The sequence below is a fragment of the Crinia signifera genome, chromosome 9 (genome assembly GCF_055691185.1).
Source record: "Crinia signifera chromosome 9, ASM5569118v1, whole genome shotgun sequence".
NCBI lineage: Eukaryota > Metazoa > Chordata > Amphibia > Anura > Myobatrachidae > Crinia > Crinia signifera.
In genome coordinates, this window is record NC_139225.1 from 39,445,772 (window position 1) to 39,460,555 (window position 14,784).

Sequence of the window (14,784 nt, forward strand, 5' to 3'; positions counted from 1 at the left end):
GCCACGCAATCATTCTGAATAACCCCCATTGTGTGCAAAGTTTGTTTAATAGAAAATCATTTCTGAATAGGAAAATAGCCATAGCTCTATCACATCTCCTATCTGCTCTACTGTGTTTTTTTGTAATTGACTATTACCTTTATTGTATAATCTCCCTTGGTTAACCTGCCTTCCCCCACCTTCTCACTTCCTGACAGGAGGATTACCACAAGCTGCTCACTAAGTATGCCGAAGCTGAAAATACTATTGACCGTCTGCGACTTGGAGCTAAAGTAAGAATGGATTGCCTAGCTGTCAGAGCTTCTTTGCCTGTAGTATAAGCTGTAGAAAATATTAGCCTTTTAATTGGTTAATTGGTTGCAGGAGGCAGCCGTTTTGCTTGCCCTTTGACCTCAGTGAAGTTTTTAATCAGTGCGGAATGTCTTAAGTTCATTGTTTTGTTGTATAAATTCTTCGCTTATCGACCTACAATGGACATGATTTTGTGATGGATGGAACTCCGCAGATGCCATTCTCCACGTCTTTGTTTATGTCTGTCATATTCGGAGATGTGCTGAACACTGGGCGGGAAGAACACACTGTGCACGGAATCACCATGTGTTATAATGGAGTCATGTATAAAAGGGTCTTGTGCTTACGCGGAAGGAAGCGGAAGAAGCTTGCTTCTGATGGATCTCTTGCACCAAGCATAGGGCTACTGCAAGTTAAGATTGCGGGTTGCAAGAATTGTTCTAAAATCAATAGGTGGTACGGGTCCTGCCGCAGGCACACACAGGGGCGGGTTGGCCATAGCGTTGACAGGTAAGATTTCAGGTGGGCGGACGTATATCTGAGATCTTGTTTGCTGACATAGAGGCCCCGCTTCTCATACATCCCTCGATACTCATTACTGCATTGTCCCCATTGATTCCATCTCTGCATTATAGTAACTCTGCCATCCAGGGATGCTGCCATAGCTACATGGCATGGTGTATCTCTGGCGCTGCCCATGTTGGGCCACTTTAAATTTTTTTGGGGTCACTTCTAGGTTCTACTCCATCCCTGGGCACCCAAATCCTGAATTAGCATTACGGATTATTATCTCAGCATATGGGGAGGTAAACTGTTTTCTGTCTGTGCCGCAACTACGGTCACACATCTGAGAAAGCAGCAGTGTTTCCTAGTGTATGACTAACACGGGTCACTCCGTCGGCCAACGGTGTTGCACAGCACTGGATCACACATGCATGCAGATGGTGTCTACTTATTCAAGATGCCTCCCGCTGCATTACTATATACCAGCAGTTCTTAAACTGTGGGTCCTGACCCCAAAGTGAGTCCCAACCATGGGGTCACGACCCAATGTTGCTGACCATCAAGTGATGACTTTTCTAATCTCAGTCAGTGATTCAAGGAGTCTGAAAAATCTTTTGCGTTGTCTGTTATTTTAGACTCCTCCCATCAGTTTGTGCCTCCCCAATGCTGCCATGTATGTGCTGTCTGCTGACCACACATGTGATGTGATGACCTTCTGCAGGACCTTGCTGGGGTCCTGTAATTATTTTTATTGTCTGATGGGGTCCCAGAGCAAAATAGTTTGTGGACCCCTGCTATATACAATGAAGCAGCAGCAAGTCAGAGGGGGTGTGGTTTGCCTGTCATTCTGGAAGGGGGAGGAGAAATCTGTGGTATATAAGGCTCCTGCAGGCCATTTTGCCATGATAACCAATTAGGACGGTCATCTGTTGGTTACCCACTGAAAGGTAACCTCAATGGTGTGAAACCATCTGCAAGGAAACCATTGATGGTTTCACCCACCAATGATCATCCCTGCTTTAGAATTCAGTAAGCTGTGTGCCTGAGAGAGCCCGGGAGCAGGGATTCATGGGCATGTGGGGGGCGGAGCTATTCGTTGTTCATGCTTCATCATTGCTGGTTTTCTTCCGTCGATGGCAAAAGTATTTAACAGTAGTCATAGACCATCAATGATTTTGAATCATCGATGGTCGAAGGTCATCCCTACTACCAATGCCAGATAGTGGCCGGTGACTAGGTCGCTTTTACTGCGTGACAGGGCTGTGAACATACTTTTCTTTTAAAGTTTCTGTTTGGCAGTCGTTCAGAGATCAATAAAACAGTGGTGAAGAAGTCCAGAAGCAGCGTGTGTGCTTCCACTATACGACTAGGTTACCACACATATAAAAGCTTTGGCCATCTTCTCTTTCCCTCAGGTGCACCTCTACTCAGACCCAGCACAACCAAGTCAAAGTGTGCAGATGGGAACTGTCTTCCAAGGCACCAAGGTTATGGAGTTTTCCATTCCTCACATGCAGACAGCCACGCTCACCCCAGCAATTGCCCATCATGGGGTTACAGAAGGGGACACTGGTAAGTGATGCATACAGCCAGAAGCCCTTGGGTATATACTGTAAGTATGCCTGCATGCAACCAATAGAAACATTCCTCTCTACTGAGCACTGACCAATGGGCTGCTTGCATTGGTTAGGTACATTCTCTTTTAGAGCTCGGACCCCCCCTCCTCCTCAATGTTTAAAGGCTTCCCCTGGCAATAACATGTTCAGGTCCTGACCTCAGCTGTAAATAAGTGCATACAATGATGGCTGCAAAGCTCTTACTGTTTGGGGACAACTTTTGCAAACTTTAAATGTACCTTAGCTATTGAGTCTGTTATTTTATTACAACCACCTACCTAGCTGACATTGATGGTAAAGCTGCTTACCGTTTCCTGAAACACTTATCACATGATGTCAGCGCCCGCCCCCCAATTCGGACCACAACATGCAGCAGAAATTAAGTCCTGGCTTAAATTTCTGCTGCGAACAGAGGAAAAGTCAGTCGATGGTGAGCAACCATCGAAGGATTTTTCCTCTGTGTGAGTGCTTGCCAGCAAATGTGTAAGCGCACACATCCGCTCGCAGCATAGCAAGGGGATCTGGCTTTGGGGGGGGGGGGGGGGGCGCGTGTGTTCAGCGGGGCGGTATTAACCTGCTCCGATTATACGCAAGGAGGAGACTTCCTAAAGGAGTCTGGCTATTTGATACCTGGCAGCACCGCACCCGCATTGTCGCAAGTGATTCTCCCGGGGCAAACTACACCTGCACTGCCGGCGCTGTGGCAGAGCTTCCGGCAGTGCTACTGCTCAACGTGAGTCGGGCTTGGGAAGCGGCATTGACTGACAAGACTATCAGCCATGTCTATATACATCCAAGCCGGGAGACCACTGCACATGGGAGGCACATAGATTGTAGCAGCCGCCCTGAGCCGTATGAGCTCTTAACTGCAGGAGCTCCCCTACGGGTGCCGGACGGGGTCCCGACAGTCAGGATCCCGACAGGCATTTACCCGACATCGGGATCCCGACTGTCAAAACACCGACAGCCAGGTTTCCGATGGCCACCTGCTATTTTCCCTCGTGGGGGTCCACGACCCCCATAGAGGGAGAATAGAATAGGTTGCAAGCTTTGCGCTCACCATGCTGTCCAGCCAGTCAGGATCCTGACGTTGGGCTAATGACTGTCGGGATCCCGACTGTCGGACCCTTGTACCACACCCCTCCCCTACACCATACTACAAGCGGATACCTGACTGCCTGGAAAAGCCATTATCATGTGAAACCTCCGGAATCTATTATTCTCTTCTGTTCCTGGAGATTTGATTGGCCTGCTGGGCATAATTTATTGGATTACTGGATGCTGGATAAAACCTCTAAAAAACATCTTACAGCTGAATCCTGATTTTTAGAAATTGAGCAGTATGTGTCAGCTCCATATTCCATTTACAATATCTACTAAAATGCATAAATATTAGTCCAGTTATTGGTACTTTATTGATCATCTGAGAGCTAATAGTCCTACATGCATATTGATTGACTTGTTACTATTATATTTAATTGATGTATTGTCTTGTAAATTTGTGTATGTGTAATAAATGTTATTGATTATTGGAGTGTACCTTTGAGTGCCCCACGCTGATTTTCTTTCTTGACTTTTGGAGGTTGGCAATCCTCCAGCATGGTGGCTGCAGGATAACACTATACAACACAAGACCCCCTAGCGCCATATACATCTGTTTTTACTATTCCGATTATACGCAGCCTAGCGAGCAGGTCTGAATTACACCTGTATAAATGTATATAAATATATATTAATTCTTTTTTTGTTATTTTTTTTTTTTTATGTGTATTTTAATGCGCTAACACTGGGAATGGAGTCGATTAACTGTTCTGTTTAATTTACTAAGATGGGAGTTCTATTGAAGATGGAATGTTGACCATAACGACCAATCACATTCTACTTCTTATTTATTTAGCACCTTCTAGAAGAAAATAGATAGAATCTGATTGGTTGCCCATAGAAACATCCAATCTTCAATAGAACTCCCATCTTAGTAAACAAACCCCACAGTGTCTAGGTCGACATGCACCAGGGCTCGACATTGTCAAAAGCAATATGTCGACATGGCAGTGATCGACACCTGAAAAGATCGATATGGGGTTTTCACATTTCTTTTTTTCTACCTTTTTTTCATACTGTTGACTGAAGGGGCACGGAGCTATTTTGTGCTCTTTTCTAAGTAATCTGACTAGATTGGTTAGAAAGTAAGCACAGATCTATCCATGTGTATGCCCCGAGTAGGTACGATGCGCGGTCCCGCAGGCCGCTATTGCCTGCTAATTACGTCAGTGAATGCAGTTAAAATCAAATTGCTTTGCACGTGACTGCTAATCTCTCTGTGTGTACAGAATGAGCGATAGTGATCGAGATCTCTCATTCTGAACCACTACTCGGCCTTTTTTTTGCTTAAGCAAAATCACTTAGCACAAAATCTCTGCATGTGTACGTGCTCTCCATGGGCGATCTGGACACAGGGAAATCACCTACCCTAAATAGCTTAGCACACATCTCTGCATGTGTATGCCCCTTTAGACATAGGCCTTATTCAGATCTGATTGCAGTACAAATTTGTTTTCAGAATGGTCAAAACCATGTGCACTGCAGGTGGAGCAGATGTAACAGGTGCAGAGAGAGTTGGGTGGGGTGTGTTGAAACTGAAATCTAAATTGCAGTGTAGAAATAATGCAGCCAGTATTTTCCCTGCACACAAACAAAATAACTCACATATCTAACTCTCTCTATACATACATATGCATCTGCCCCACCTGCAGTGCCCATGGTTTTGCCCATCCTGAGAATGAATTTGTACTGCGATTAGATCTGAATATTAATATTGTGTGTGCGCTATATCACACCTGCGCAGGACTCAACATACATATAATTAATGAAGGCTTTCTTTACTTGGTTCTAGGTTCTTTTTCCCCTGCAAAACTCGCTGAGTCACCCGCAGAGCCCACTCACAACAACACCACTGATTTGCCATCCTTGCATCCACCTGAGGACGTCACTTCCACTCTCATGTCACACTTAGAGACCCTTCACCAAGAGGTAAATGCTGCGAGTTTTATGTTCTGCCTGTTTGACTCAAGTGCAGTAATGATTTTCTATTAGAACCATTATTATGATGTAGTAAGAAATATGTGCTACTTTCTTAGCTGTTTACCTGGAGCATTTCCTAAGGTGTTTACTGACCGCCCGATATATCGGCCATTTGATTGAGCGGTCGATATATCGATGCACCATCGGCCAGTGTGGATGGCATCGTTCACAGATATATCGCTTCAGCTCTGCAACACAGCCGATGCCTGATATATCTAGACATATATCGGCGCATCCTACTGTGTGTACGAGTGATCCGCCAGGAGACACTGGTGATTGACAGCTCAGTGGGCGGGAGCATGCAAATGCGTCCGCCCACTTTGCAGAGCCCTGCGATCAGGTATACGCTGCCCAGCCAGAGTGAAATACCACCCTGTTCAAAGTTGTGATAAGCCAATGAAAATATTGCAGGCCTGGAAATAGCTGCAAATCCATTCACAAGCCGCTTGCTGTCCATTGATTTTTCCAGTGTGTGCAGTCTGTGCATAGCCCAGGACTTCCTTGGCGGCTGCCATAGAAACAGGCTATTCGGGGCTGGAACTGATGTCACATGACTTCCCTTGAAATGCCTGGGCACACCTGCATATTCCCTGACACTCCCAGAAAACGTCCGGTTACTAACCCCAAACGCCGGCTTCTTGCAGGACAGCGATAAGAAAGTAGTAGGATTTTATCGCAGGATGGCCTTGTGCATGTGTACTATGAGCTGTCTGCATGCCCGCTTAGTTGTTTATTTCCTGACCTAGCTGCCACTTCCTGGCATGTTTAAGCCTGAATATTTAAAGGCGAGCACCTAATATAAGCATTGGCCTTTTAAATTTTTGAGCTCAAACATCCCAGGAAGCAGCGTTTTTTACAAGCCGTCACTTAGTGAATAGGCCCCTTGATCGCTTTCCATATATAGATTTATATATAGATTTGTAGGGGCGGCACTCCAAATAGAAGGTGGCTGTAGGTAGAGATAAACGAATAAAGCGGTGCCCTCCTTTGTGTCAGGGAACTCCTGACACTGTATACAACGGGTGAGGGGGACGGCGGCGCTCGCAAATGAAGAGACTGGAGACAACTTCTTCCACTAACGTTTCGGAGCTCTCTGGCCCCTTTATCAAAGTGTTTGTTTCATCCAATAAAGGAAAATATAGCAGGCGTCAGCGTGGCACTCTGGATAATAATAGAAGAATTTCAGACGGACACAATTGGATTGTCAACGTTTCATTTCTATTATCAGAAATCCTGACGAAATTTCTGATAATAGAAATGAAACGTTGACAATCCATTGTGTCTGTCTGAAATTCTTCTATTATTATCCGGAGTGCCACGCTGACGCCTGCTATATATATATGTATATGTATATGTATCGGTATGTGTCATTATGCTGCAGGTGTCCTGTGTTGTAATCCGCTATCACTACCACTTACCATGTAATTATTATGATTCTTTCAAACTCATTTTCTTATGGAATAACAATGGCCATTGCTTTACATTATATTGTGCTAATGATTTCCAGTGGGCAATCTGGGACTCAGTAAGCTGCGAGTTTTGCAGCCTAATCAGTCAACCAGAATCAGGCCCATAGTGTCATGTTAACTTTTTGCTGACATGTATCTTTCTGTATTTACAGGTTGAGCTTTTTGAAGAATTGTTGCGTGGGGGTAATTTGACACCTGAAGAGCAGCAACAGGTACGATTTCCAGTATGAAAGCCCATTATAAGTAACAATAGATGTCTGACTCCGTCCTTCCAACAGATATGCTCCTACTCTGTATACCAATGGTTCCCAAATGCCACCCCCAGGCACCCTAAAGCCCCCTCCATCATCTCTCCCTTTCTGCCAGCATCAGCAACTTTGTATGCACTTGCCGATGCCGCGTCCCGCGCGGTTCCCGTCGCCCACAATGTCGTGCTGGGTACGCATCATATAGTGCATACCCAGCATATCAGTTCAGGTTTGTAAGGGTATCAATGCTTGAGTACAGATGACATAAATATTACCTCAGTCAATTTGTGCTCTTATTGCAGCACTGTGATCAGGACTGAATTAGCCCCCATGTCCTGGTCTGTAGGCCTCGTCTGTTATACAGGGCACAGACTTTTGGGGTGACATCTTATACCACAGTAATGTACTGTAGGGGGATATTACACCTTGTTATTCATCGTCTCATTACATTTTGTAAGTAACACGATTTGTGTTCAGCATTAGCAGCGTCTTATGGCTGGTTATCCGTACCAATAACTATACAACACTATGCGGCTGATTTGGAGTCTGACCCTTTGCAGCTGTAAAACGAATTCAACACAATTGCTGGTGTGTGCAAATTATCAACATTTTTCTGGATGTGTGTAGGTGTGCAGAGGCAGTGCATGCACCAGGGTTGTATCGCACATATCACACACATGCACAGACTGTTATGTACGTTGGTTATACTGTACATAGATATACAGTATAGTGATATCGATAGATAGATAGATAGATATTTACAATTAAACATATATACAAAATGTACAATGCAGTCTTTCTCACTACTGACCGGCAGTATTAAAGAAATATATATACAGCTTGATTATCCAGGTTAATATAACCATCCAAGTGACAATGCTTTCTGGGTCATAATCATCCCGTCCAAGTGACAATGCTTTCTGGGTCATAATCATCCCATTCTGCATGCCGGCTCCACAACACTATTTCCTCCACTGTCATCCACAACACTATTTCCTCCACTGTCATCCACATTGGACGCCTCCGGCTCCTCCTCCTCATATAATAAACAACGGCTGTGAGGAAATGATCTTCCATAGAATGTAGCCCCGATCTTCAGTCGAGATCTCGCCGACTCTTTCAGTATCTGATACACACTGTATCCTGCACAGTATCTGATCAACATGCTATAATCATTGTATCCAACGCATGCTGTTTCCTGAACTGTATCTGATGTGCACTGTATCCAAGGTGCACTGTAACACTGTGTGTTTGTTTGCTTAGTGTGGTGTAACCTTGTGTGTGTGTGTGTGTGTGTGTGTGCCAGTGCAAGTGGTGTCACCCTTTGTGTGCTGCTGCAGTGCGGTGTACCCTGTGTGGAGCTGCAGTGGAATGTGTACAAGTGCTGCTGCAGTGGAATGTGTACAAGTGGCACTGTGTGGTGTAATGTGAATAACAAACTCTAATGTGTGGTGTAATGTGAATTGGTACTAATATGTGACCAAGCCCCTTCTCCATGAAACCACACCCCTAAATTTTGCACTGCACTGAAGTGCAGCATTTACATATATGGGGAAAATATACTAACGCTTCTAAAAATGAAGAGGGGATGTTTCCCATACAAACGAGTCAGATTCTCTTCATCATTTTTGTGTTGCATCCTAGGAAATGATAGACAGAATCTAATTGGTTGCTATGGGCAACATAATTTCTTTTAATTTTAAGAGCTTTTATAAATTTCCCCCCAACTGTAATATCCAGATCTATTACCATCATGACAGCTATGCTTATCCAAGAACATGAATTATACCAGAAATATCTTGCTCCGTATGATTTGCTCCATATGAACTATAGCTGACATATCTGGTTCCAAGTACTGTATATAACCTGAAGTCTACATACTGGGTGCATTCTATATATCTATGAGCCGCTGTGTTCTCCATGATTCCTCCAGGCCGTTAGAGAGCTCCGCGGTTCCCTGGATGTGCTGGAACGGAGGTATTTAAAGGCACAGGAGCAGTATCGCCAGCAGCAGAGACACATTGGTACTGGGAACCCACCTGAAAAGCTAGATCCACAAAGGTGAGAGTGAAAGATCATTCAGTGCAGGTGGTGCAGCCGAGTGCAGGACCCAGACTGGAGTGTCACAAATGTTCATCATATTAATAAAAACACAGGGGGTAATTCAGACCTTGTTTTCTTACGCAGAGCATTCTTATTGTGTGGTGTGTTCGCATCGCATCTAGTTCAAATCGTATACGATAAGCTACAACAGCGTACAATAAAGTATTTGGTACTTATGTATTATCTGGGCTCCCATGTTAAATGCACCCCATTTTTTCATGCCCCTACTATCCAACTACGCATGGAGTTGATTTTATATAGTGTGGCGAGCGGACGCGGTCTCATAAGGAAAACGGGAGCCCAGATATTACATAAGTACAAAGTATTTTTACGTATTAATGATGACTCTTTCATGAAGAAACCGATCTTGCTGAGTGTCATTGCCCAAGGCACCAATTTCAGCACCTTATGAATATAATTGCTCCGCTCAGACTTGTGCCTGTTATTAGAATTCTATCTCCACAGGGAACTGGGAGAAGTCATATTCCAACTGGGCGTCCAACTGGATGAGTTACAGGAGAGAGTACACCATTCTGCCCTGTCCTCTCCAAACAACCAATTAAAAAATAATTCAGGGGATACAATTGCGACTCACCATTTAGGAATCGCCCCAATGCCATCAGCTGTGGTGCCTGTTCCAGCACTTCAGACCCCATACCCCCAGGTGAGTCATAAAGTCACATACGATAATCTTTCCATACTTTCTGCGTTAGTCAGCAACCAGTGCTCTATTATTAGGCCCACATCACGCTACAACCTTTATCCCTGCAGGTGTCATCTCCAGAGCCTCCCAGACTCTCTGCTGGAGATGTTAGGGCATTGAACAAGGAGGATCCTGCAGAGTATTTACCTCAGCCTCTGCGTCACAAGCACATTCAGGTGGAGAAAGACTACGGTACCTTGCTCTCCACGTGAGTGTTCCAGCATGCCGATCTCCTTGGGTATCTAAGCAAAGTGTCTGTGTTTGGGCAACAAAACTTTATGTAGTGTTCATTCTAGAACCCTGTACCTTTCAAAACCCCTTAATTTACTCTTTCCTGCCTGGCTGTCGCTCTCTCTGCTGCGGTGCTTCTAGCACAGGCCTAGTCTGTATTTTAGTGCCAAAATACAGACCAGGTTGTACTTTATGCAGCACAACAGAGAGCGAAACCCCATGCAGGAAAGAGGAACTGAAGGGGGTTTTGAAAGGTGCATAAACACTATTTATGGGGTATGTCCACCCTCAAATGGGTTATGTTAATTCAAAAATATAACTTACCTCATAGGTGTCCATTTTGTCTTCATTTTGTTTATTAGTTATCACCATCATTCACATTTTCTGTAGTCTTAAGCAGCAGTTGCTCTTACCCCTGAGTAGGGGGGGGCTGTCAGTTCTCCGCCAGTCCTTGTTGCCAGGGTCCCAGAGCCTGTACAAAACAATTGTCAGGTACCAGGCCCGGTGCATGTGCAGTACCATTGGAGTTACTGCACATGCGGTAATGCTTGGCTTCTATTGGCTGCATCTCCTGCAGCCCAAAGAAGCTGGCTAAGGCTACACGGTGAGGCAGAGATTGGCTTCCTACAGGAAGCCAGCTCTCTGCCTATCACAGCCCAGACTAGCAGTCCCAGAGTGAGGGAACACTGGCTTTACTGGTGCTGAGGAGGTGGCGGATTTTACCTGGGGGGGTGTTGCAGTCCTGCATAGGGATAGTCCTCAGTGCAATCACCATCGATGGCGATACTGCAACCAGGCATCGATAGTATAAACTAAAAGAAAACAAAAATAAACATTGGTTCTCCTATGCTATCGATGTAGGGAAACCATCTGGTTCTCCCACATTCATGGCAAAAGTATTTAACATCGGCCATAAACCATCGATGATTTCAAATCATTGATGGCCATCCCTAATCCTGCAGCCCATAGGTAAAAACTGCCACTGGTCTTAAGTATTATTACATTGTGTGACCTATTGCCAATTGTCCTATTATTCATACCCCAGATACAGCAGCTTCAAGTCACTTCCTGACGCTCTGGGCAGAGAGCAAGATGAGTGGCCACAACAGCTGCCACACAATGCCCGACCACACGACCCACCCCTGGATATCAGTTCTCAGACGCAGCCTGCCAGGTCACAGAACCATGGTCATGCTACGAGGCCAGTTCCAGATTCCATGATATCCGGCAGGCCCCAGGTTCATCAGGATGATTTGCAAGCTGTTAGTCCACGGGATCACCAGGCAGCTCCTAAAACAATGCGGCACTCACATACAGCTTACCCGCAGAGGCAACCCAAGACTGTTACACTACAGAGCAGTCCGCCAGGTGGGAGCTCTATGGAAAACCTGCACGAGGACAGACCAACGAGCGAGACCAGCGATCACCACTCACCATCTCCCACTGACCGGGGCAGAACACCTTCTGTAGCAGGCAGACAGAGCACTTCTCCAGATGAAGGGAAATACTCAGTCAGAAGGTATTGGTGCCAACACTGCATGAGATCACAAGTCCTGTGTATATGGAATAAACTGAGGCGTATTTAAAACATTAAGGGCCAGATGTATCAGGCTTCAAGAAGTGATACAATGGAGAATGATAAACAACCAGCCAATCAGCTCCTAACTGACATGTTACAGGCTGGGTTTGAAAAATGACAGGAGTTGATTTGTTTGTACTTTATCTTTCTTCACTGTATCACTTTCCAAGGCTTAGCACAACTGCCCCATTTCTGTGCTCTCCCTATCTCATGTAAAAGCACATAACAGAGAGAGAGAGACACTTCTATATAATGTTAACTACACCTTTAGGGGGGAAATTCAATTAAGTGCTCGTTACCAGCGGCGACAGGGAATCAGCTTTCACACACTTTCTAATCCCCAGACTCCCATTGGCTAGTTTCACAGGAGTCCCGGGGGCAGGCTTAAGAGTATATTATGGGTTATGCTGATTCCTGGGTGCTGCATGCCACCCGATGCGTACAGTGCTGCTGATCCCTGGGGGATCCATCTAGCACATGTATTACATACATGATAACAAGTACGTTTATATGTGCTTAGTGATCCCACCCCACTGTTGCACTACATGGTTGGCGTTACAGCCGCCATTGCTCGTTACCACAGCTAAAGTGCACAGACCAATTTACTTATGGCTGACATCCCCCATTTTGTTTGCACTGTATTGAATCTCTGGGTGTGGTACAGGGGTCCGACAGTCGGGATCCCGACAGTCATTAGCCCGAAGTCGGGATCCCGACTGGCCTGACCCAGACAGCATGGTGAGCGCAACTAAGCCCCTTGCGGGCTCGCTGCGTTCGTCACGCTGCGGGCACAGTGGCTCGCTCGCTACACGAGCCACCTATTGCATTCTCCCTCTATGGGGGTTGTGGTCCCCCACGAGGGAAAATAGCTGTCGGACGTCGGGAACCCGGCTGTCTGTGTTTTGACAGTCGGGATCCCGACGTCGGGTGAATGCCTGTCGGGATCCCGATTGTCGGGACCCCGTCCGGCACCTGAATCTCTACCCTTGGACTATTGTTCAGCTCCGGTCCAAAGAACCCCAGTGTGGCCTGTATACCCAGCGAAGCCTGGGCCTCAGGTTAGTAATCCCTGACAGTTAGTGGCAGTATATGACCTGAGGTACTGACAGAACCTTGCTCTTAATCGAATATATTTCTTAATAGCCTTAAGGGGCATACACGGGGCGATTTCAACCCCTATTTCTAAGCGATCTGACAAGATCGCTTAGAAATGGAGCACGGATCGCTCCATGTGTATGCACCCAAGAGATGGGGATGCGCGGTCCTGTGTGTCGCCACCACCCCTGCACTGTCTTTCCTGCTAAGATCGCAGCATTTTACATATTAGCATAAGCAAAACGCTGTCCTGTACGGATCGCTCAGCACACATCACTGGTGCTCAGCACCAGCTCCCCCGTCGCCCCGTCTGTATGGGGCTTTACAATAAAAAAGGTGTGGAAACATAGCATAAATATATATTTCTGTATTGCCTATATATTTTTACCCATATTTTATGTGAAAATAAACCATGGGAAAATATATTGTCATTGTGTTGAACCAGAGCTCAGTTCTCACCGATTATGACAAGTAAATATACCACAGTATGTAATCTGTAGGCTGGCACTGCACTCTTACAGCTGTGGACCTACTATATCTGTCCCAATGTGTTTTCTACCAGGATGTCCCATGGCTCCGAGACATCTCCACAGGGTGCATCTATGAGGACTCATCTAGGAGAGCAGCTCACCAGTACTCCCAAAGTCGTATGGTCTATCGGTGAGGAGGACACTCAAGGAACCCCGTCTCATAAGAATTGTAGCAGCAGCAAAAGTGTAAGCCCCTCAGCCCAGAATGCGGCATCAAGGATGAAAGAAAACATTGCCCAGGTAAGACTGGAACTATATACTGTATGTGCATTACTATTTACTACTAATTATAAGTATAAGTGACAGTCCACACTTGAACAATATATTGTTGGCTCATCGGCCCATTAGGCCTAAACCCGCATCTTCCTAGTGGCATCAGCCTTAGTGGCATGTCTCCCGCCAAACTAATGAAGAAATGTATCTCATCCTGCGTTCTACATTGTAAAATAGTTGGTTTCTGTTCTGATGGATGTTATTATGTTGTCGTAAAGTTTCAATAAAGCTTTCTTTGTCTGCTGTTAATGTTTTGCGCTTATACACTTGGATCTTAAGTGAAGCTCCTCTAATATACTGTATATGGTCTGATATATGAACACTGTTTAGCTGTTATGTACATGTCGCTCTTGTTTTTCACCTTTACATTATTGTCCTTTTCCATCCCTAATTGAAAACAAAAACAAATGATTTGAAGTTCAAGAAATCTCTTTATTTTTGGATTTATGTTTCACAGAGAAGGATCTTGTCCCCGGAAACTGACAGCGGATTTCTGGGGTCAGAAAGTGGCCGGTCACCCCTCCAAAAGCAGAGACATCTGCCCAGCCTCAGCAGGTAGCACTGCCCACATTGGCTTAGTAACAGTATAAAGCTTCTAAATAGAAAAGTGGTGGTGTTGCTATGGGAAACACCTGCACTTCTCTTTTTGAGAAGCTTTAGTAAATTATATATATATATATTTTGTATACATCATAGCAATCCGAATTCATCCCCAGCCCTGATGGACGGGGTTTGGTCGGGGCTTGCTCATTTCTGTGCAGGTGCAAACCCGGCACCGAACGGATTAGGCAATCCCCAGTTAATTCGCTACAGGGAGGGAGGCGGGGGGCAGACAGGGGCGGAAACTTGGTTGCAAGAGAGGAACGCCCACAGTTTTATGGGCATCCTCATGAAAACGCTGGGCATTCCCCTGGGTACGCAGGTGTTCCGACTGACATCACAGGATGTCAGTGCCCGGCCCCCTCTTTGTCGGACAGCGACCATCAAATGATTTCTCCTGCTAGGGGATGCATGCGAGGGAATTTGTTAGCGAATACATCCCCTCACATGGTACTGAGGGA

The 14,784-nt window shown here is 45.6% G+C and overlaps 1 protein-coding gene across 2 annotated transcripts in view; it reads left to right on the plus strand.

The window, feature by feature from the left end:
- The window catches only part of AKNA (AT-hook transcription factor), a 49,726-nt gene that overhangs the window by 11,602 nt on the left and 23,340 nt on the right, over positions 1-14,784 (plus strand). For both annotated transcript variants that reach the window (XM_083158902.1, XM_083158903.1), the window contains exons 4-13: positions 198-272; positions 2,211-2,367; positions 5,305-5,441; positions 7,114-7,173; positions 9,143-9,270; positions 9,778-9,976; positions 10,084-10,223; positions 11,292-11,765; positions 13,483-13,690; positions 14,181-14,278. In XM_083158902.1, coding sequence (XP_083015028.1) covers positions 198-272; positions 2,211-2,367; positions 5,305-5,441; positions 7,114-7,173; positions 9,143-9,270; positions 9,778-9,976; positions 10,084-10,223; positions 11,292-11,765; positions 13,483-13,690; positions 14,181-14,278 — 1,676 coding nt within the window. The remainder of the gene's footprint in view (positions 1-197; positions 273-2,210; positions 2,368-5,304; positions 5,442-7,113; positions 7,174-9,142; positions 9,271-9,777; positions 9,977-10,083; positions 10,224-11,291; positions 11,766-13,482; positions 13,691-14,180; positions 14,279-14,784) is intronic.